The 24360-nt window shown below is 44.8% G+C and overlaps 1 protein-coding gene across 1 annotated transcript in view; it reads right to left on the reverse strand.

Annotated features, from left to right (window-relative positions):
- plxna1b (plexin A1b) overlaps positions 1–24360 on the reverse strand; it is a 229691-nt gene that overhangs the window by 183367 nt on the left and 21964 nt on the right. The window contains 1 exon segment of the mRNA XM_074629397.1: positions 2359–3804. Coding sequence (XP_074485498.1) covers positions 2359–3540 — 1182 coding nt within the window. The 5' untranslated portion in view covers positions 3541–3804.

A 24360-nucleotide genomic window follows, 5' to 3' on the forward strand; every position in this document is an offset into this window, starting at 1 on the left:
TCTTTTCTTGTAAAATGTCCGGAGTAATCTGTAACACCGGTGTTGTCACAAGTTTATTAACATGTGGGAAAATGTCCTCACCGTCACATCCCTAGTGGTCACTAGGCGGGAACATAGAAAAAGTTATGCGTATTAGTGTGGATGTATCCTTATAAATGAACCAAACTCACAACGCATAATCACAAGTGTGACTTGGGACACATAGGTGGAAGCCATCTTTAATGTTATTGGTTACACGTGTGCTTTTCCTCCTATAACAAGTAAACCGGTCCACTGGATGCATTGGTAAGACCGTGTTAGGTGAAACCAGTATATCCAGTTTGGAGCCTTATCAAAAGCAAACACACTGCACGGCAGTTTATACTCCTTTGAGGATGAATAGTCCATCTATTGAGAGTTATCATGACAGCAATAATTTTCTCCTCTAGCTAAATGCTGATGAGGTCAGCAGCATATCAGCACAATGCAGCACTTATGTACCCGACATGTGCATTTGCACATAGAGTATTTGCCTGGCCGGCACAATGAGTTACTGGATGATGTGAAAGGTATAGTCAAATTCTTCGCTGCACTAACCTGCAATTTGCACCAGAGCACTCTGCACACCAAGAGCTCCTGCTGCACCGGTGCAAAGGTCTAATTGAAATAAATGAGCTAGCCTCAGAGCTATTGTCAGTGTGATGGGCCCAGAGAAAGAAAAAGCACAAAAAAAGAATGAAATCAAGCACAGAACAGGAAAGCGACTACATCTACAGAAGGTGGCAGAGGAGAGGAAGAAAGGGAGGTGAGAGAGAGGACTTGGCCGGGTCATTCACATCACTTACACTACCACACAAAACACACCTGTGCACTCAAGCTAATGAAGACCTACACAGAGAACGGGCGCCATTCTTACCAAGTATCCCCGCTCCATTAGTTGCAACACAGGGTGAAGGGGGTGTGTGTGTGTGTGTGTGTGTGTGTGTGTGTGTGTGTGTGTGTGCGACGAAGACATCTGCCGGAAAAAATGGTGTGCACTGACATTTAAAGAAAAAGCTTTAAAACGGGTCTTTTAATTAAGCTATCTTAAGAGGGAGCGAGATGGAGGGGACGGATGGGTGAACTTAAAGAGCACACGGAGCAGAAGATGAGGTCGCTGAGACAGGTGGTCAACTAAGAGTGAGGCGCACTTAACACTAATAGATGGAACAAAGACATGAGAGGCAGATGCAGCCTGAAGAGAGAGAGGGTACGGAAGGGGGAGACAGAAGAGAATGAGGCATGAAAGCCTGAGAAAATGAAAGGCTGTGAGCAGGTATATATGTTCACTATAGAGAAAACCAGACTGTGCGTAGCGCCTTAAGGTCTCCAGTGTGAGTGCACGCATGTGTGTCTGTGTGAGCGGGGGTCCTCTGTAACGCATGCAGGGCCATGCACTGTGGATCAGTTAGTAAAAACCAAGTCTAGCTCATGCTATCCCCCAGGATCTGACACCGCAGCGCACCGAACCATACTGTGTGTATGTATGTGTGTGTGTGACTGCTACTCCTGAGTGACATTTCACAAATCCAGGGGACTGGGCTAATGATGGCCTGACTAAATCAAAGCACCGAGAGGTTGTGGGTAAAAGGGAAAATGGACAGAAAAAAAAGGTGGAATAGAAGACGGCACGAGAAAGAAATAAGAGCAGTTCACACTTTATATTAACCACTGCGGGCCGGTAGCGGAGGTCCTCATGAATGAATGAATGGAGCACGAGTGGGCCGGTATTCAATTAGCAGACGCACAAAAAAAAAGGGTCGAGTGGAGAAATAGGAGTGGCAGACATTCAGGCGACATTAAGACCGGTCTTTAATATATGAATGACTACTGTATGCGTGTATTCTCATGTATGACAACAAGAATACTTTTAGTAACATTGTTGAGAAAAGTTATTGAATGTTTGCCAAAAAAGATGGTGCAATAGTTTCCCATTAGATGGGTTTCTAAAGGGTAAACCAACGCTAATACAGTCAATGTGAGCGATAATGCGTTAAAAATAGTTTTAACGGCACAATCTTTAACGCAACTTTTTAGGTTGTAGCAGGCTCAGTTTTAAAGCTAGAGTAAAGATACTGACATCATATGAAACTAGAAAAACCTAAGAAAACCATTAATACGGTACATTTTTAACAGATAAAATATGTGCGATTAATCACGATTAAGCATGGATAATCATGCGATTAATTAACTATTTTAATCGATTGACAGCCCTAATCAAAACATAATATGTGTGCCTTGACTGATAAGTAAACTGATTGAGTCTAAGAAAAAAAGGCTGTAAAGAAGGTACGTTCTCTACACATCTCAAAAAGCACAAAGAGGAGATTTGGTTCTTACCGAGTTGATGCAGGCGAGCTCCTTGTTGAGCAGCCAGGGTAAGGAGAGTTTCCCGTCTCCCTTGTAGCACGACTGAATCCTTTCTTTGATCTTCTCTTTTATCCTCCGCAGGGTGAACAGGCACAATGCGGACTCTTTGGGTGGTTTGGCCCGATTCTTCTGACCCTGAGAGAAGACCGTGAAGAGGATGTCTTCATTCTCCGAGATCCCCAGAGAGTTGGCGAGCTGCCGGCCCGGCCGAGCCAGGAAGGCGTCCTGAACCAGGCGGTACTCTACTCCGTCTTTAGTGCAGCCGATGGGGAACTCGACGTAGGAGTAAAACTTGGGGTCGTCCACGCAGAGGCGGACAATTTTGGAGGTGAAGAACTGCTCTCCACTGGCGTCGGGGGAAGTCAATTGGGTATCCAGCTGCATTGTTAGATAATAGACAAACTGCTCGCTGCTGAAGCTGTAAACGTAATAGATGTCAAAAGCAGGGAACTTGGACAAAGTGTCCGAGGGGATCTTGAGCTGAGAGGAGACAAACTCGTCCTGATAGACGAAGCTGAACATGTCGGCGTTTTCCTCGTTCTCCATCAGCTTGCGGCTGGACAACGTGGGGAAGTACTCAGACTTGCCGTCGATGGGGGTTCCGATGAACAGCTTGCTGGTCGGACTGTGCGGGGAGCTTATGATGACTCCGGACATGGTGCCCGACTCTGCCACACTGGAGAGGTAGTGCTCCTTGCGGTGGTGTGGCTCGCCAAGCTTAAAGAGGTCGTCCAGGCGTAGGAACTGGCAGATCCCCTGCGAAGTGCTGCCACAGGCGATGAGGCGGTTCTGGTCGTAGTCTATGAGGAGAAGCTTGTTCACGTTGGGGGTCTGGGCCAGGTCATGCGGGCAGGACTGGACGCTGGGCGGAGGGTAGCACTTCTCGTTGTCCACCACCGGGCCGGTCATGTGGTTGCGCAGCTTGGTCAGGTTGCTGGACAGCTTGAAAATCCAGTTGACGGCTCCCACGTAGACCTCTCCAGTTTTGTTGTGGATGGCCAGATGTGTGAGCCCCGACTCGGTAGGGGCGAATCGTTTGAAGGGCGGGGGTTGGCCTCCGGAGAGGGATGAGCTCATGATAAGCAAAAGCCCCAAGAGGAGAAATAAGTTCCCCTGGCCAGGGGAAGCCGCTGACCGAGCTAGGGGACACATATCTGGGCTGTCTAGAGGCGAGGCTTAGGGGGTTGGGGAAGGAGAAAAGAGAGGAGGAGAAGGAGGAGGAGCACAAGTGCTGGTCCCAACTCAGGATTTTCTTTCTTTTCAACTCTACTGTCAAGGAATAAGGGAAGACAGTGTGAGGGAGAGAGAGGAGGATGAAGGGAGGGGGCAACAAAACTCCTATTGATCCGCTGTCCTGTGCTCAGCGTTGGAAGCCGTCATCAGGAACATCATCCACAGAGGCACGAGGTGGGAGCCCTGCAAGGCAGAGAGATAAAACACGGTTAGCGTCCGAGGAACATTTCCTATTGATTATGCATCAAGCAGGCCGAATAAGGCTCACAAATTGCACAGCCAAGATTAGAAAAGAATTCAAGCTGACATTTGCCCTGGTGATAAATAAATAATATCAAATCAAGTCTGGAAGGCAAATGTGTGTCTGCATTTAATTATGAGTGAAGATAGCAGGGGAGGCATGGGCCGATTATTAAAGGCTCTGTACACATAATGGGAGTCTTGCTGGAATGAGTTATAGACTCACAACATTGAACTCTTTAATATTTCATTAACTTTACCATGGTGGCTTTGGACGAGGCTTGTGTTTAAAAAAAAAAAAGTGCCAGTGGGCACTGTTACATTGACAGCCAGCAATTTATAGCCAGGTCTGCTGCAAGGCTTTCCTGTCATGGTTTCAATGGTATCACACTATACAGTAACGTAACCCTTTATTGTAATTACGCCTGCAGTTCTGGCGACTATATCCAGGAAGCAGCTTCTCATGGCAGCACAGCAGGTCGCAGCACACACTGCCTTCTCTCAGGGAGCTGCGACTACAATATATATATCAGGACAATTATAACTTAAGCAGAGAAATATAAAAAACCCTCGACTGAGACGTATGCTGCTGCTGCATATACGGCACAATTCATCAAACCCTTCAGACAGCAATCACAGTCAGTACACTCAAAACCTGCCTCACTGCCTCTTGCTATTCAGTGACCTGTGCGATTAAAGCGATTGTTTCAGACAGACAGTTGCACTATATCAAAAAAAGGCGACCTCATAGTTCTTTTTGAAATAGACCAGTGCCTTGGCAACAGTGAGCGACCCGCCTGTAAGAGCTGAACCTGGCTCGACTTCTGTTCTGCTGCAACAAAGTTAGTGCAACATCATCCGGCTATGTATTGTAGTGGAAAATCAAATACATTCAAGCACACATAGCAGATAAAATACCTTGTAACAATTTTACTGTTTTCTCTGAAGTTGGCAAGATGAGGGATTGTCACCAACGTATCCACTAGAGGCTGATAAATCGGCGCCAATAGGTTATTTTACAAACTATCGTTATTGGTGGAACTGGGCTCTGATTGTGGCCGATGGCTGCACAGCCGCCACCGGTTACAGGGGGATGTTCATCACTGTTTTACATGGAGCCGTACACAAAGTCAAAGTAGACAGGGAGAAAAAAGTTATCTCTCGATTATATAATTCAGCACTGTCAGCTCTTCGTCCCAGATACAAGACAGGCAGACAGGGAGGAAAAGAAATCATTCACTGTTACTTTAACTTGCTTACTGTACCAATTAGGCGTTCTGTCTTCCAAATAATCCAGCCATGTAACCATCCATTCATGAAATTAAATTGCACACTTAAGGATCCTCCTTACCCCGGGAATATGCACCAACATTAATGGTTCGCAAGAGTGGCATTTAACAACCTACGAGACGCACAACACAAGTAATCCTGGCCAGTCATACTGTAAGTCACAGAACAACGCATCAACCATTGTAAATAAATAGAACGTTTTCCAATGATGTAATCCACCAAATCACATTTTCAGGATGTTTTGTTACGAATGATTAAATTTGGACTGACTGAAAAACTGATTTATTAAAAACGACGTATGCAAAAGTAGCCGATAGGCTGCTGCAGAAGTAAAGAAGATATCGGCTTTTAAACATTTTTTTATCCAAACTATCGTTATTATATAGGCCTTTAAAAATCAAGTATCGGTTGTCCTCTACTACAGTTTCAGTCTAGATGTAGCCCAACAGTGCCCACATTTAAGTGGCCCTACTTCCTTCTCCACTGCCATCCTTGTCCTCTTATACCAGCTCATTCTGATGAGTGGGGACTTGGCAAATACACAGTTACTGTCTGCTTTCATTTAAGAGCTTCTACCGAATACACAAATATATTTCACACAGTATACCACACAGCTGGTATTTCTTGACAGCCCGGGATGCAGACCACAGAGGCGGTATATGAAAACAGGAGCAGGAGTGAGATAATTTATAGGATGGAGGTTTTACAGGTAAAGGACAGGGAGGAGGAGAAGAGGAGGAGTCAGTCAGAGAATATCTGCTTCTTTGGGCGTCCTCCAACGACAATACAATGATGATGAGGAGCAGGGTTCGCCGGGCGCGTGTGCCGCTGCTTGACAGGCCAATCATGTTCCCGCAATACTGGGACATTAGTTCTCCTGTAAATGCTGATTATGCAAAACAGGGCGCAACTCTCCCAGGGACCCCGCGCTTCAATTTCACCTTGACTATCAAAGTGTCTGCACGAAGGGTGTTTTACGACCACGCCGAATCGGAAAAGATGAGAGACACTACGGAGAGGTGAGGTGGGTGGGAAGAGGGTGGGGGGGAGATAAGGGAGGCAAAAACATGATAGAGGAAAATCTAAATAAGGGAAAGAGGTGAAAATGAATGTGGGGTTTAGCTTTCTTTTACTCCTTATCTCAGTTTCTGCCTCCCGCTCTCCATGTGGTGAGCCACAGGAGCATCCGTCTAGCGCACAGGTCAGGGAGTGTGGTCAGTTTACCGAGCTCCGTTTCAAAACCTGTTCCTTTTTGTTTTATGCAGCTACCAGACAGGTAGAAGAGAGAGTGAGTAAACACTCAGAGGGAGAAAAATGCACTTTTGAATGTATCGAAAGAATTAAACACCTCGGTAAGAGGAGTCATTAAATTGCACATCAATTTTAGTCGCCGCTGCTGCAAATAGTGTGTGAAAGAGAGAAAAAGAGAGAGAGAGACGGAGCGAGCAGGAGAGAAGAGAAATAGTGGTGGCGACGTTCATGGAATAGCAAACCATAGCTCAGCTGAGACAACGCCGGCCAGGTTCAGGGAGAGGTGGTGTCATCCAATTTCCACAAATGAAAGGCCGGGAGAAGACGTATGGGAGGGAGAAAAAGCAGGGGCGAGGGAAGAGGAAAAAGAGGAAGGGAAAAGAAAGAGAAAGTAGGATATGGAGAGGAGAGGAGGAGAAACTGCAGAAACATGGACAGGAAGAGAAGCATAAAGGTGAGAGAGGAGCAGCGGGAGCCAAACAAAAGGCGGCGTCTCCGCTGCATTTTAATCAGAGCTCTACCTGCGCTTGAATCAAACACCAGGGGAGCCCCGCGGATTGTGAGGTAACTGTAGACAGAAGGGCCTGAGCCGCAGTCATCAGATACACCCTCACTCTCCACTCGGCGAGATTAAAACGACTCGACGCGGGCCGCGGCCTCTCCAACATAAGCAGCCGCAATAAAACGACGAGCCGGCCTATAAAAAAACTAATTTCTTGCTCAACGGTAGAGTCGCGCCGCGCGACGAGAGCAGATGCCAATTTAAAACGTGGTGGCACGAAGGGAGGCCGGCTGCCTCATTTTCCTTTGTCGTTTTCGAGTGAGGGGAAAGATACAATGAGGCAGAGAGAGCGAGCGAGCAAATGAGAGAGCCCGATAAAGAACGAGAGAGAACGTGGAAAAAAAAAAAAAAAACGTCCCTACAGTAATTCCTCTTCATTTAGGCCAGCCACGGCTTGATGTAAGAGAGTGTGAATCGCATAACAAATTGCATCTGGGGCTTGTTATCTATCCCGGTAATAAGACGATGACAACGCGACACACACTCTAACTAACACATGTTAGCGAAGTGACAACGTGGAGTTATCCACTTCAAAACTAACAGGGGAGCAAACTGCAAGGATAAAAGAATCACACAAATAATGTCTTCACAAATGGGCCCTCTTTCTCAATCCCTCCACTGCCCACCCCGTCGTAGGAGACATGCTGAGGATATCGTCAATCACTCAGCTTCTTACACACATTCCTCTTTTTTTTCTTAAATTTCCCCATTTTCTCTCTACAGCCTTATCCCCCCCCCCCCTAAACCCTCTTCAATTTCAATTTTCTCCAGAGCTAAAGTGAAATGGTGGGAAGAGCGCTGAAACAAGGTTGCGAGCCATATCTGGCACCATCAAGGAAAAACATGTCAATCATTTTGGGCCGGAGCGTGTCGGTGGCGTTGGGAATGGGCAGCCGCCATATCGGGGGGGGGAGCCGAGGCCGCTATCGCATTAGGGAAAAGCCTCAGAGAGGACGGGCTGTAAGGGGCCAAGTTGATTGGATTTGATATCGGAACGCCCTATCAATTGACAGGACTGTACTGCGTCCCTATGGGCTTTGGGAATTGGAATGAGGGATTGAAAGGAAGGTGGAAGACATAACAGAGAGGACGGGTCCTTCCACAGCCTTACTTCATTTCGCTTATTTGGCTTAAGAGCGGCAGGAATCCTGAGAAGAGACGGGGGTCGCGATGTGTTCTCACGTATGTTTTGAAGATATTACAGAGGCCGATGAAGTGGCGAGCTGTTGGTGATTCTCGTGAGCCGAGCTGGATCAACTCGCCCGCGTCTCCAAAGCAACTAAACCTGTCCGTTCAGATAATGGTCGCTGCTCAGCCCCGGAGCTGTGCTGATTTATTGCCGGTGGCATATCAATTACAGCACTCGCCACTGGAGGGGAGAAAGAGGAGGAGGAGGAGGAGGAGAAGGTGGCGAGAGTAGGGAGGATGATGATGAGGGAGGAAGAAGAGAGCTGACAAATTCTCTACCCTTGCATCACAACATGTGGGTCACATCTGGGATAGGAGGAGGAGGTGAGAGGGGTGGAATCGAGGGTTTAAGAAAGAAAGAAAATAAAGTGAGGGAGATGGATGTGTGAGAAAATGTATGCAAATTCTCAAGACACACACACACACACACACACACACACACTCCCATACATATATGCACAAAGTCAATTATTGTAACCAAACCATGGCATAATCGAGGAAAGCAATATGGTTTAAAAGACACACTGGGCGCACTTCAACCCCCACACTGCTAGGACTGAGCAATATATCGATATTATATCAATATTGTGATATGAGATTAGATATCAACTTAGATTCTGGATATCGTAATATGGCACAAGTGTCATCTTTTCCTGGTTTACCGACAGCCTAAACCGTACACACATTGCACCGCTACGCTCACAGCTGTACTGTTATCTTCATACTCTCCGTCAGTCCATCACACACACAACCTCTCTCTTTCTGTCTGTGCTGCACACCAACACTCACTAACGTTAAGCACACAACCTACGCACTGCGTTATTCCTTACAGGAGTTCTCGCTCGGTAGTGGAAACTACTGCCCCAAACTGCATGTGATTATCATAAAGTGGACATGTCTGTAAAGGGGAGACTCGTGGGTACCCATAGAACCCATTTTCATTCACATATATTGAGGTCAGAGGTCAAGGGACCCCTTTGAAAATGGCCATGATGGTTTTTCCTCGCCAAAATTTAGTGTAACTTTATAGCGTTATTTAGTGTTCTTCACGACAAGCTAGTATGACATGGTTGGTACCAATGGATTCCTTAGGTTTGTCTAGTTTCATATGATATATATCTTCATTCTAGCTTTGAAACTGAGCCCACTACAAACTAAAAAAGATCGATTGTGTTAATGTGGTCAAGAAATTAGTGGCCTTAAAATGAATTTGGATTAACGCGTTATTATCGCGTTAACTTTGACAGCCCTAGTAAATAAAATATTGATATCAAGATATTTGGTCAAAAATATTGTGATATATGATTTTCTCCATATTGCCCAGCCCTACCAGCTGCATATATCCTCCCCTCTGTGCACAAATGGTCTCTATATACACACACACAAACACAAGGAATTATGCGCATGCAAATCAAAACACACACATGTACAAAAACCTAATGGGTCTCTATCTTAATCTGCCCTCCACCTCTTCACTCCAACGCACTCCAGAGATTGGAGATTTGCCCGGGGGAGGAAAAAGAGCTGGGTGAGGGAGGTGGGGGGTGGGTAAAGGCTTGAACAGCACGAGGAGGAGGAGGCGGCGGCGGCAGGAAAGCGGGTGATGGCGGGTTGTGGGGGTGGGATGCTTAAAGAGAGGAGGTAAAATAGAAGGGGAGCCGAGCCCTGAAGCCTTAATCCTCTCCCAGGGTCTGCCTAATCTCACCGCCACTATCTGCATATGGGAAGAATGGATTACCATCCCCCTCCCCAACACACTGATGGAGGGATGGATTGAAGAAGGGATGGGTAGCAATCCCTGGACAGACAACTCGCTCGCAGACCGACACAAACACACAAAGTCTGAAGTAATTGCAGGGTAGATGTGGATGTGGGATGTAGGTTGCTATAGACACATAACTGCAGGTAGGGGCTGTACAGACTAGTCATTTGCAGCCTTGTTAACCCACCAGTGTGAGATATGTCCCAATCAGAGGCTGTCTCTGGGGCTGAGAGGGGTTAGGAGGGGGGCAGGGGGTTCAGACCACCAATCTAAAGCTGGAACAGTCCTCTTTAAAACTCAAATCTCAACACTGCCACAAAGCAATCACTCTGTCCGCTGAGGATTATCAGAGAATGTCAACATTATTGCAATAACCCAACTGTGGAATATTATCAAAACATATCCAAACCCATTTGTCACTGTCCATGGAAATTTGTTCATAAAAAGGTCCTCCTTTTTCAATAACAGCTGAATGACAGCAGAACACGTATTAATAACGGAGTATGGGTAGTATTTCTAGAGAGCCCTCGGGGGGCAATACAACCAGAAACAGACAACCTGAGATCTGATGTTCATTTTTGTGTCATTACTTCATATCATTAGAAAGAAAAAAAAAAGTGACAAAAAGGCATTTAGAGATGAGAAAAGAATATACGAGCACTTTTTAAAGAGCCAAATTCAACTGCCCCCTATATTGTACTCAAGTCATGCAGCGAGCCAAGACAAATTTCAGAGGAGGTAAGACCAATTTTCAAGAGGTCGGACAACAAAAGCAGTGTTATATATTGTGGTGTCTTGTATCATTTCCTTCCTGGCTTGGCTGCAGGGAACGCGCTGACTGGCGAGTCTTACGGCGCATAAAAAGTCCTTATGAGTTCTGTTTTAGTGCCAACGTAAATCAGTTTAGTGGAGGACAAGCGCCGGTGCCCTTTCTCTCTCCCTCTCTCTCTGTGGCAGGTGGCCTGCCAAAACAAATGCCTTGTTTCCAGAGTACAAAAGTAGCGTATGTGTGTGTGTGTGTGTGTGTGTGTGTGTGTGTGTGTGTGTGTGTGTGTGTGTGTGTGTGTGTGTGTGTGTGTGTGTGTGTGTGTGTGTGTGTGTGTTAGGAAGTCAGGCACTGAAACAAATTGAGCCCCCTGTCTTTAAAGCACCTTGCTGGGCTGACTTTCAAGTCATCAGCCCGGCCGGAGTGATAAAACCTGAATCAGACCCGTCTAGCGGCTCTACCCTTGACGTCAAGGAGTCGGAAAAAAAGGGCTACGCAGAAGAAACACTGTGGCCTCAAACATCGTCCTCTTCGATTCGTTCGACATTAGTTTTGCTCAAGTGCATTAGCCAAGAATAAATTCTTTACAGCAGACGCTTTACAAGCTGCTCAGAGCTGCTCCATGAAATAATGGAATCTGAAGATAGTAAAATGTTTTTTAGAGAAAGTATCATGAGCCACGGGGTCATAAAACACATAATAATAAACAATCATTAAAATCGTGAAAAGCAGATTTAAAGACTTTGCGCCACAGTCTTTATTTGTTAGCCTGTTAATCTGTAATAATCTGACTGATGGCACTTATTTCCACTGTTGTCCGCTATTTGTTTCCCAGGCTTGAATCAGTAGCACAAGGACACCTCACACATTCGAGGGCTGAAGTGGCAATAAGTTCAAGGACAACTGCTCCTCTGACACCCAGCGTGCCTTATGGATAGCAGACATGTGTGCCTGTGTGTGTATGTGTCTGTAAGGGTGTGTGTGTGTGTGTGTGTGTGTGACAGCTGCCACTCCGAGACAGTAGACAGACTGTGGGCACTACTTCACACACATTCTTCCTCTCCTCATCCCCTGCGACAATAAACACTCACACACTCTTGTGTTTTCAGAAGTAAATGGGATTATATGCTGACAGACGTTACTTCAGACACACAGCGGTACACAAGTATGTGGTAATCGTGTGTGTGTGTGTGTGTGTGTGTGTGCGTGTGTGTTGCAGTAGGTCATAAATGTGTGCACATGCTTTAGTGTACTCTGAGGCTACGGCGCACAGTTGTTCCTGCTCTGCCTGCATTTGTCGAATATGAGACAGAGGGAGGAGGGGGTTGTCGGCTACTGTGTGTGTGTGTGTGTGTGTTTAAAACGAGGCCATAAGAGCATGAAACACCACCACACACACACGCACATATACACATTATGGCAACGTTGACACCAGCCTCTGCAGCCTCTCTGAATCTGACCGCTGGTGATCTCATACTAAAGGCCTTTACACACCGGGGGCGTGACGTATAAACGACAAGAAAATGATAAATACTCGCTTATATGTCTAGGACTTTTATTGTGAAAGGTAAGAACGGAAGGAGTGGATCTGGTCTGCGCTGCCTTTGTCAAGGTGGTAATAAAGGAGTAATAAAGTTTGCCTCCCTGGCTCAGACTACGGAATCTCTGTGTTGTTGTTTCAGAAATATAGACGCAACTCGACCACATCCGTGTCTTTTTCTTAACTGATGGTGCATTGCTGTAACTATTTATATGATTTTATCTTGTTTAGATCTGAAGTTCTGGATGTTAATTACTTTTATCATGCTTTTATTGTAAAGCACTTTGTAAACTTGTTTTGAAAGGTGCTATATAAATAAAGCTATTAATAGAATAATAATTATTATTATTATTACCGTGATTGGTTGATGCCTTTATTTGCAGTGCAAAAGCTTATTTTGATGTGCACGAAAAAATCACCTTTAACGCAACGGCCTTAAGTCTGCTCCAAACTGGAATGCAGAGGGAACGAGCTGTGGACAAACTTCAATGTGGAATTCATCACCTCGTCAAACCAACACATACCATGTATATTTGTGTGTTTAAGGTGATCTGTGTGACAGGTGTGTGTGTGTGTGTGTGTGTGTGTGTGTGCCCTACGTTATCCTTCAAATCTCATCTCACCCTACAAAGATAGCTAGCATTCTGCATCAAGCAAAGCGTGATTGTGTTCCGAGTTCTCTTTCTGAGCAGCTTGGGGTGGATGGATGGTGAACGGCACCATCTCAGTGCTCTGAACAGTTTATGAACATCTTGTCTGATTTGGCGGGTGAACACAGGGTTGAGCGCCCCGGGGTGTCTCCCAGGCATGCAGCCGCTGTCATTCCAATAACGCATGAAGTGCAGACAGACTGTATTTATCTCCATCTTTGTACCCAATCTTCTCCATCGAATCCTCTCTCACCCTCACGCTATGTCTTTTGCACAACAGCTCACATCTCTCTCTGCATCTCTTCTGTCACGTTCTCCACCTTTTATGACTCATAGCGGTGCACGAACCCAAATAAAATACCTTCAAACGCCACATTTACAGCGATCACAACAAACTAAACAGGAGCACATGGTTTCCTCCTCCCCGTTTCCGCTCTCGGGGGTGAAATTCCTGGAAAAACAAAGGGGCTTCATTCCAGCTGCTAAGACAGAATGAACCGGCAGCCGTCGCAGAAAACCTGCCCACATTTTCAAAAAAGGGAGCACGGAGACACACAAACACAGTGATGCAGGCACCGTCAGATTAGTGGTTTACTCTTAATCTCTCGACTGTGTTTGTGCGACTGGGTCTTTCTTTCCATGACAAATCCTGTCTGTCTGTGAGTGTGTGTGTGTGTGTGTCAGTGTGTGAAGGTGGGAGAGGTAGGCGATATGTAGGTCGAGGCCACAATGTGCCTGATACGAGTCACAGAGTAACGCATTAATCGTGCAGTTAGTTCAACATTTCACTACTGGCTCACCGAGGCAACATCACACTGAGCCTGTACTGTTGTATGTAGCATAACGCTAAGGCTGTTTCTGTTTGACGTGGCTTTAAGAGAACAACAGTGTTGAAGGATCGGAGCAGGTCATGACAAGCAACAGCAGGTTGTTAACTTAACTTGAAGTCATCCTCAAGAAGGACGCAGGATTAAATATTATATTTAGAATGAAAATGAACTAAAATTTAACTAAACTAAAAAAAACATTTAAGATTATTTTTAGGTTTCTCTTGTCTTTATTTGATAGCGCAGGAAAGGCATTCCAAATGGAGCATTTTCCAATTAAAACTATGGAATATGTAGAGAATATTCAGGTTTTAGGAGCATTTTTTGGACATGTACACAGCTAATTTGGAATATGCGTCTCAATTTGGGTTTTTAAGGCAGTTGGCGACACACGGCCTCTCTCCTGTTTGCGTCCAACTCAACTGTGTGTTGTACACAAACCAAATAGCAGACAGTTTGCAGAGGAACATGCCCAAAAGAAAAGACCACATTTCTGGTCGGAAGGAGAAACTACTTTTAAACATTATGAAAGACTTGGATATCCACAGGTTTTTGGATATGAGCATACATCCCAACTCTGACCTTTTCAAGAGGGTGGTTGAAGGAATATTCATTTTTATTAGCCATGTAAACAGTTTAGTAGGAATTGTCTTTTTTTACAGATTAGGGGCAAAAACTGGAATAATTTGTGCATGTAAAAGTAGTCACTGTCTCCAACATCCTACACTTATTAAAGCAAGACAATGTGACATTTGAAAATAGGAATAACACATTCTTTCTCTTATAAATGAAAAGTTGAATTCATAGCCTTGCTCAATTCAATTCACTCACTAAAGCTTTACTTGGTCTGGTGTCACCAGTAGATTATGGTGGAAAATGCTACATAATGTAGCAGCCACATTTGCTTAGCCTACCGTTACAAGGTGCAGTGCTTGTCAGGCAGCCAAGGCTTGTTGGTTATATAAATAAATTAACTCTAATTTGAGAGCCTCACCCAGAAGAGTGACCGTGCCAGGTCTGGGAGTGATGGTTTAGGGGTCTGGTGCACACTTATGTCAGCCAAGGAGTGAACAGTCTGAGTAGCCTCAACAATGAAAATGCAAAGTCAAAAAACAAAACTGTACCTGCATAGATATTTTAGGAAACCACCCTGTGGAGTGTGAACAGTGCCGGGCACTGTTATTGCTAATCACAAACCCTGCATGTATCTACATGCCACCCCATGACTTGAATGAACACTGAGCAATGCCAGTCGGAATGAAGGTCAACCACAAACAACCTTGTGGTTTTTTTTAAGAGTCATTCATACCACCAATCAAGTTGTGGTTGGAGCTTTCTAAACTGGTCGAACAGGTGTTGATGTCATGAAACCACGGGTGAGGACAAGTTCAGTCAGTGGGCCCCAAAATGGTAATATAAGAACTTAATTGAAGAATATCAACTGGCCAAAACATATCGTCTTTACACAGTATATAGACCTACAACATATCGCGGTTGCACGAAAAGGTGTACAAATGCCACGATAATACGCAAGGCATATTACGGTTATAAGAACGCCTTTCTTGCTTTTAGCGTGTCATTTGTACGCTATGTAGTCTGTACTGACTGTAATGTGAATGCAGGCTAAGCTCAGAGCTAGTGACGTAGAATAAAAAGAGAGAAAGACTGGTGGACGGGAGGGGAGCTCGATGGGTCCAAAAAACACGGGACTTTTAACCAGGAGACCGGTGTTTTGTTTTGGAAGTTTTTTAGTGACATTTGTGACGTGTTTTCTGTACTTATGTTACTTTGTTTCCGTACATTTTACTTAGTTTATGTACTTATTTTAAGCCAAACCATGACGTGTTTCTTAAACCTAAGTGAGTGATTTTGTTGCCTAAACTTAACTGCGGTAGTTACTATAGTTTTGTTGCGTGGCGTACAAATAACGCGCAAAAAGCAGCTTACAAATGACACACGAAAAGCCTAAAATGCATCCTCATGACACGTGGAATGTCCTTGTAATGCTCCTGTGAGACCGGGTTGCAACTGATCAACAAATACTTATTAACTTTAATATGTTGTACGCTCATGAAGACATATTTTTATATTAAAGTGCATTAAAATGATCAGATATGGGCTATATAAGGTGTGTTCCTTTCCTACATCCACCCATGAACAGACGGTTCTGAGCTCTTTCTGTTATAACAAACCCGGTGCATTCCTCCACAGCGCTGCTCATAACTTCTCCCTGCTGAGTTCACTATAATGGAATGCAGCCCGCTCTGCCCAAAACAGCCTATTACCAGACACCGCTGTCCTCAACTGAAACTCCTTCCTTCTACTTTCTCTTCCTCACTCCTTCCACTTGTGAGCGCAGTTGACCTTTGACACCCAGAGTGCTGGGGAGGGCTCGAGCTGCACCGCTTTGTAAAAACTTGCCAGAGAGTGTTGACTGTCGTAAAAACATGCCACTGTAAATCCTCTCTTCAAGGATTGGAGGACGGTGCTGTCGGTGGTGGTGGCGGTGGGTGGAAGAGGAGTCGCTTCAAGGAGAAAGGTATTAAAAAGAATCACTGTCTCCTTTTGTTTTAATGGCGCCATAAAAAGGTAGCCTCCCCCTTCTTGGACTTTATGTTTGCCAGAGTACGCTTATGAGGACCGCCAACACTGTCAGCGCGAGATGAATGGTCAACTCTCCCTGGGATTGTGCAAGTATTTGAAAGTAATGTATCAGCTATAAACCAACAGCAGCTAATGAGAAAATATTTCAAAATGCTGATATCAACTACAAATTGGCATTGATATCAGGAAAGGAAAAGAAAGAACAGTCAGCTCTTGGTCGTGTCATATCTGTACCATCGCTGTTTTTTGTGTTGAGGAGATGAAAGTGACGAAACACACGTCTCTAGATAAAGACTATCTAAACCAGAATCCTTTTTTTCTGATTCTTCTATTGAGATTACATCATAAAAGAGGCCGGCATCTGACCTGAGAGCTTCAAAGACTTGACACAAGTCCAAGACTTAATCTAGCTCATATCTTCTCGGCTGTGAATTCTTCTGGTGCCCCACCACACTTGATATGGTCTCCACTTATTAAGTTTATTGAAACAGACACAACTGACCATCTGCTCTCCTTTTTCCGCAGAATCATTACGTCATCCAGTACAAGTTTACTCAAATAAATGTCCTGCTTTGTTGTAATGACAATCAAAAGCACTCATATGCAGACAAACGTGTGCACACACAGTGTATCTGGGCTGGTCCGCTATTGACTCGGACAGCCTCCTTATTCATCTCTGTCCATTAAGGCCCATACTTTCCGGATGTGTGCTGTTGAGGAGTATTAGTAACCATATCATTGGCTATGACCGCATGGCTTTATGCTACGCTCTAAATGCTTTAAGACAGCCGTGTGGCTTGTGTCACATGGCGTTTAGCAGATTTATGTCCACAGATTGGTCACAAGACATCAGGGTTAATGCAGATGTCTCTGCTTGGGGTAATGTGGGTCCAATACTTTAACAGAGAAAAAAACAATGTGATAATTCATGTAAGATGTTGTGGGGGGGGGGGAAAGGGGCAGAGACAGTAAGTATGTCTCCAACATTTAATTCAAGTTTATGTGCAGGTTATTTGGGGAGGGAAATGAGCGGATTTCTAGTTCATTGGAAACAGTGGAAACCGCTTATAGTGATCACGTCTGCCCCGGTCAAATTGATCACTATAAGCGGATGATAATTATAACAGAATTGTTTAGTTTGTTCTTTATTTCTCACGCAGATTACCATCTAATTCACATTTGTATATTTATTACATGAATATAAAGTAATGAACCGGACCGCTTCGCTATTTATAGACTCACTGCGACAAGCGATGAGCCCCGGCAAAGGGGGACTTGTTGAGATCGGCAGAGTTTCACTTTGGAGGCATTACATGACCAGGTATTATCAATCTACTTGACGAGGGCGGCTTCAACCACAGGTGCTTTCCCCGTGCGCATTCGTTTTTCATTCAGAGAAAAATACTTTCTTTTTCCCGTCATGATATCAATGTGCACAAAGCCTCAGCCTCAGGTATCCAGCCAGAAAGCAGACGGTGTGTGAGGCCAAGTATCAAGGGAGTGAAGTAAAAAAAAAAAAAAATTTAATTAATGTTACTCTAACATAGTTTTAAAATGTTTTTCCATATGTTGTTGTGTATGAAAAGATGCTAAATGAACACTGTAAGCAGACTACTTGATTACTATAAGCAAATTATTTAAACAGCATTTGTATAGGAATGATTCTGTCCAAAGCTTTTTGATCCATATGAGCAGTTGATCACTGTAACAGTGATCACTATAAGCTGTTTCCACTGTATTTCAATCTGAAGAAAAGGGGCATCATAAGCTTTTGTTCTGCAACACACTGACCCACATGATCAGACTCATCACATCATACAGGAAGATTGGCGACAGCATACAGACTAAACAAAGACACCGCCATGTACAGGAACTCAGCGGGACAGGGGCTATTCATTTTTGTTTAACTGTTATGTCGGAGTCATGTGAGGCCAACGGCAATTATCTTCAGTCGCGCCGTCGTGGAGCTGAAACAAAGGAAGCTCAACTGTTTTTAGCTCAGGAGATGTTCAAGCCAACAGACCGTGTGTGTGTGTGTGTGTGTGTGTGTGTGTGTGTGTGTGTGTGTGTGTGTGTGTGTGTGTGTGTGTGTGTGAATGTGTGTGCACGCCCATGCACGGCGTTGAGTAGGAAGAGAATAGGGGCTTGTGAGCTCAGACGATTTCCTGTCTTGTCCCAGATCATCAGCACATACTGTATTCCTGGTGAAGCGCGACACACAGCACTGCACGCATCACTGCTTCACTATAGAAGCGGCGGCGGCGGCAGAGACATAGATGAGAGCCGGTGTGTAAATGTGGTTGTGTTATTCGAAAACTGTTAGTAGTAAGTAGTGACTACGACACGTACAGTAACGGCACTTTTGACGTTACGCTTTCACCGCTCTTTAACTACATAAGAGACTAAATGTACATTTAATGATGTCTACTGCCTTCTCAGGAAAGAAGAGAAAAAAATGAGAATGAGTTAGGAGGCTGGAGAAGAGAATGAAAAAACATAACGGAGAGAAAAGGAGGGAGATGGAGCGAGAAAGGGTGTAATAATCAGGCGGGAGACGAGGAGACGAGAGAGAAAAATGGTGCAGGTGAAAAGGCGAGGTGACGGAGAGAGGAGAGGGACAGATGGAGGGATGAGATGAGGGGTTGACGATACCTTTTCAGATAGCCAGTGAGGCGGAACGAGGAGGAATGGAGAGAGATAAGAGGAGAACAGGCGGTGCATGTTTAGCTTTAAAAGGGAAACTTTTTCCCAGCTAGTGGGCAACTGAGTGGCTGTCACATAACGATACCCAACACCACTTAAACTAAGTCCTTCAACACAATACTCTCAACAGCGCCGCACTACAACTTCCACATTTTTAATTGAGTTTCAATAGTCCTTTATCACTACATGGACTTTAAATAAAAGTAGCTGTGAATCATTTTGTAATGGCTGAAACCTCCATTGAGACAGAGAAACAATGAAATAATGTCTCTCGGCTGATTTTACTTGCCTTGAATTCATCTTTGTTTTTATTGTTTCCGTATAGAGACAAATTCCGGTCACCGAGAGACACTATACTTCACCGAACATCACAGCCAGCTGCTCTTGAGAGTACTTTTTTTAAACCTTTGAGCAGCCTCTCCTTTGGAAGCAAGTTTTGTTATTGTTAAAAATCTGAACTGTGATTCTTAGGTGTGAATTTTATCAGGGTAACATCTAATGAAAAAATGAATTCTTTGTTTATGAAGTTATGTATTAGGGCTGTCAAAGCTAACACGATAACGCAAATATGCTTCAACGCCACTAATTTCTTTAACACATTAACGCAACTTGCGATTTTTAATTAACATTAACATTTTTTTGGAGGTTGTAACAGGCTCAATTTTAAAGCTAGACTGAAGACACTGGCATCAAATGAAAGTAAAAAAAACCTAAGGAATCCAACCATGTCATACTAGCTTATCGCGAAGGAGGCTAAATAACGCTCCAAAGTTAAGATAAATTTGGCGAGGAAACACTGTCATTGCCATTTTCAAAAGGGGTCCCTTGACCTCTGAATTCAAGATATGTAAATGTAAATGGGTTCTATGGGTACCCACGAGTCTCCCCTTTACAGACATGCCCACTTTATCATAATCACATGCAGTTTTGGGTAAGTCATATTCAAGTCAGCACACTGACACACTGACAGCTGTTGTTGCCTGTTGGGCTGCAGTTTGCCATGTTATGATTTGAGCATATATTTTTATGCTAAATGCAGTACCTGTGAGGGTTTATGGACAATATCTGTCATTGTTTTGTGTTTTGATTTCCAATAATAAATGCATATTTGCATAAAGAAAGCATATTTGCCCACTCCCATGTTGATAAGAGTATTAAATACTTGACAAATCTCCCTTTAAGGTTCATTTTGAACAGATACAAACTGTGTGATTATTTTGTGATTAATCATGATTAACTATAGACATTAACAATGACAGCCCTAACATGTATTAAAAAATGGCCACAATCTAATACGACAGCTGCACGTTTAGAAAATGTTATTGTTTATAGCCACATATTGTAGTTTTATCTAGCAAAACGAAGAACCGTTTGGCTGTTTGCAATCTACCCACCTTTAGCAACAAGTAAAACTATTTTTCTAAGCAAATAATAATTCACTGTATGCACTATTGTATCAAACTAGTTTGTTATTTGAGAATAGAAGCAGCATAATCACGTTTTTTCTGAAGATATAACAGATATTTTTTGCCTCTAACAACAGCTGATGATGATTCAACTGGAAGCCACAACTTTTCTATCAGAATATCCGTCCCCAGGCCAAAAAGTCTAAGTAGGATTCCTGTTTTCAGTCCAACTCGTCCATTTCATGTTCAGAGCCGTGTGAGAGAGGCGCCTGGCTGCTCTTGGAGCTCTCCCAAAAGGAAGGGCTGGGCCTACTGGTCGGTCCAGAAGGACGAGTAACATCAGCCATTGTGAGTCAGTCACAGGGCAGACGAGGGGAGGGAGCAGCGAGATTCAACAGAAGACAAAACACAGAGCGACCTCGAGCACACGTTCATTAGGTCATATTACCCAGGCTGTCTCTCAACTTGGCAGACGGCACAATTAATAAAGCTGCCGCTAGTGTAAACAGGGCGTGGGTGTGTGTGTGTGTGTGTATTCTGTGGGTGTCCGACGGTCTTTTGTGTCCCTCTAAGTTTACATTAGATGTCTAAATGCAGCAAGTGACAGAGGGAGGACTGTGAATGAAAAAAAGAGAAGAAAAAGGGCGGCCAAAGCCAAAACTGTGTCTAAAGAGTGTGTCAGTGTCGTTACAGCAACAGGGCCCAAGACGAGGTAGAGCTTCGGGGAGGAGGAGAGGGTGGGGGGGGAGGATAAGAAAGAACAGACACGGAGAGAAAGAAAAACACAGAGGGAGACGTGTTGGAAAGACAGAAATGTGAGCACAGAGGAAGAGAGATAAGGAGAGACTGGTGGGAGCGGGGGAAGATGAGAGGAAGAGTGGTGAGTGAGAGGAATGCCAGAGACAAAGAGGGGAGGAGAGGGGAGACTAAATATATCAGCGTCTTGTTCAACACAACGCCGGTGCTGGATATGAAAAAGTCTTATAGGACAACTGGATGCTGCAGGCCTGAAGCTGCACACATTGCCCTTCTTGTTGTTGTACGCTTGCCAACTTTTTGACAAGAAGGAAGACAAACTTCTCTCCGCAAAGCCCCACACAGAGAGTACCCCTACTAGATGAATAAAAAACGGTAATTTTAGTCTCAGGTCTGAATATTGCTGTGCATGACAGACACAGCCTCACCGGGGGACGCAATCATTGCAAGATAAGAAATATTCTGCTCCCTGCGGTTTTAAATGTGTTTAAATGTTATTTGCCCCAGTCTGATTAAGTCTCCCCTCTGTTTCTATTGCATTTCCAGTCTGCTGAATAAGCGCCTCGCTCCCTCCACCTCTGCACCCGGCTTCTCTGCATTCTACGCCGGGCCGCATCGCAGCAGTGTACAAATATATCACGCCAATACTGGCCAGGCAAATGACCTGCCATGTTCCATGGTCCCCCGGGGACCCACTGCCACTCATAACTCCCCGATCCCTCGCTTATTTCAGCCACTCACCACCACTTTCGAAGCAGATTGAAAATATGGCCGAGGCGTTATTCGAGAGCCGTTATCGTGCATTGTTTGGGTATTTATGCAAGCTAGGCTTCAAAGTGAAGTAGATGGCGTGTGTAATGATGGAAGAAATGTTGGGATGGATGCCACGCTGGGGAGAATAGGTGCAAAGCTGGATGGAGAACAGACACGGGGGCTTTTAGTCGCATGGGACGGATACGGCAGCAATATTGAAGTGATTTCATTAAGTGCCTGCCATGGATGAAAACAAAGTCAGCAACATGTCACAACAAGAAAAATAATCAATATCAATATCAACAACTGCAATAGAAAGCAAAGTAAAAGCAATATTTACACTGCCTTCTAGACATCGCCGGCCTTGTTATCAATGTATTCTCTTCAGCAACTGAGATCAAGCGTTGCCCCCTTGTCTGAACGGACTTAATACAAGCAACCTTTTGTTCTCCGCCAAATCACTTTGCACAGAGCAAAATCAGTTCTACAAAGCTCTGGAATTAAACCACAACCTAATATGTCTTTGGTACAAGTGGGGCCTTGACCTATTATTTGACAAACGCCGTTTGATAATGGGATTCAGCGCTAAGCCGGTCTCCATCGGCGCACTGCAATCCACTTTCCTCCGCAGGTCGGCTGACCCTTCCCTTGGCGCGCTGAAGGATGGCTTGTATGATCTGCTCTGGCTTGTTAAAACTCGCGATTTCACGAGGGGGAAAGGTTAGGTGGCTCGCAGCAACGGCAAGAACCTGTCGCCAGAGTCGTGCTCGTGACCTCTGCCCACACCGAGAGACGTCCTCAGAAGAGAATCCCTGCTTCTCTTTCTTCCTTTTCTCTCCCCCTCTCGAGGAATATTCAAGTCTCGACCTGCACGCCTCATTTGAATTTCAACGGCTGTCTTAAACCCAGTAGCGACACACACACACACACACAGACACACACACACAAACAGTGTGTTTTCAGCTCAATCGTCCAAGAGAAAGCACATTTTTAGAAAGAAGTGACTCATGAATTTGTGTGTCGGGGAGGTGTCTCGCTATACGCCCTGACCTTTCCAAGGAGAGAAAGCAGAAGTGAATCCATTTCTCCTGGCGTTGTTTGTATGCAGCGCGAGGCGGCAATTATTAAAGCCTAATGAATAACTGGGACAAAACAAAGCGCCGACACACTCTAGCCATTTCTGCTCCCCCCCAAAAGGCTACATTAGCATCTTAAATGCAAATGAAACTCTTACTGGAAATGCAGACAAGTCGCTCTTGGGGGGGAAGAAAAAAAGAAAACACATTATTCCTTCTGCCTCACCTGTAGACTCACAGTACGCAGTGCAAACAAAAGCCAAACTGTCTTCTGTCGAGGTGGCCATTAATTCCATGTAAGGTCGGGAAAGAGTTTGCGAAGCAGATGCAGGCGGTTTAAGTTCAGCAGTCTTTATTTTGATCTTGTCACATGCGTCAGTCTGTCACTAAAGAAGGGATATTGTGCAGCTACATATGGGGCTTAACAAGCACACTAGAACATGAAGCTTCTTTGTAAGCTGATTCGCTACCAAAGGGAGGAGGAGGGAAGAAAATAAGAGACTCAAAAGAGATCGACAGATTATGTAGGGTGACCACAAACGCTTTGACCACCACCAAAAAAAACTCTTAAAGCTGTTATCATGTCAAATAGGAGAAATCCTGGAAAGCCTCGAGTGCAGCGCCGGCCGCGCTTTCAACATTTATTTTACAGGCTCCCTGCTGAGCGCACAACCAAATCTCTCACTTCACAATGGATTTCTGAGTCATCCATCAATGAATGGACTGCTGTGGTTGTTGTGTGTGAATGGATGGCGACGGGCGACGCTTGAGGTGCTTCGTCCAGCGAGCGTGTGGCCTAGATCTGGCCTCCGGAGGGAAAAGGGGGCTGCGCGATGCCGCTAATTCGGGTCACTGTGTTGCTGGGTTACGGCCTGTGTTGCAGATATGAATGTGTGTGCGTTGAACGCGTGCAATGTGGGGTAGTTAAACTTTATGCACTGTATGCGTTTCTTGTGCTAATATAAGCTCGCCAGTGGCTGGCAGACTTACTCCGGCTATGTATTTGTGGGAAAAATATGTCAGCCTGACCCACAGCTTGGACAAGACCCTCACCGCCGCCTCATGCTATGAACACGACAGGATGTGATGAGAAGCAGGGAGCGGAAAGATATATGGAGTTTGAATAAGGACGGGAAGCTAGAGAGAGTACTGTGTGCAATACTTTCTTTGTCTCCTGTGGTTGTTGAACTAAGGCCAAGTATTTAAGCAATAAATACACACAAATGTGCGCGCAAACGTACACACACTTTGGCTCTCTTGACAGGCATAAACCTCAACAAGAACAACAGTGAAACAGGATCCTGAAGCCATCTCCTGAAACTGTGAAGTCAACAGTCTGTAACTGAAGCGCTCCCCGAACATAGG

This window comes from Sebastes fasciatus, chromosome 1 (genome assembly GCF_043250625.1).
Source record: "Sebastes fasciatus isolate fSebFas1 chromosome 1, fSebFas1.pri, whole genome shotgun sequence".
Classification (NCBI taxonomy): domain Eukaryota; kingdom Metazoa; phylum Chordata; class Actinopteri; order Perciformes; family Sebastidae; genus Sebastes; species Sebastes fasciatus.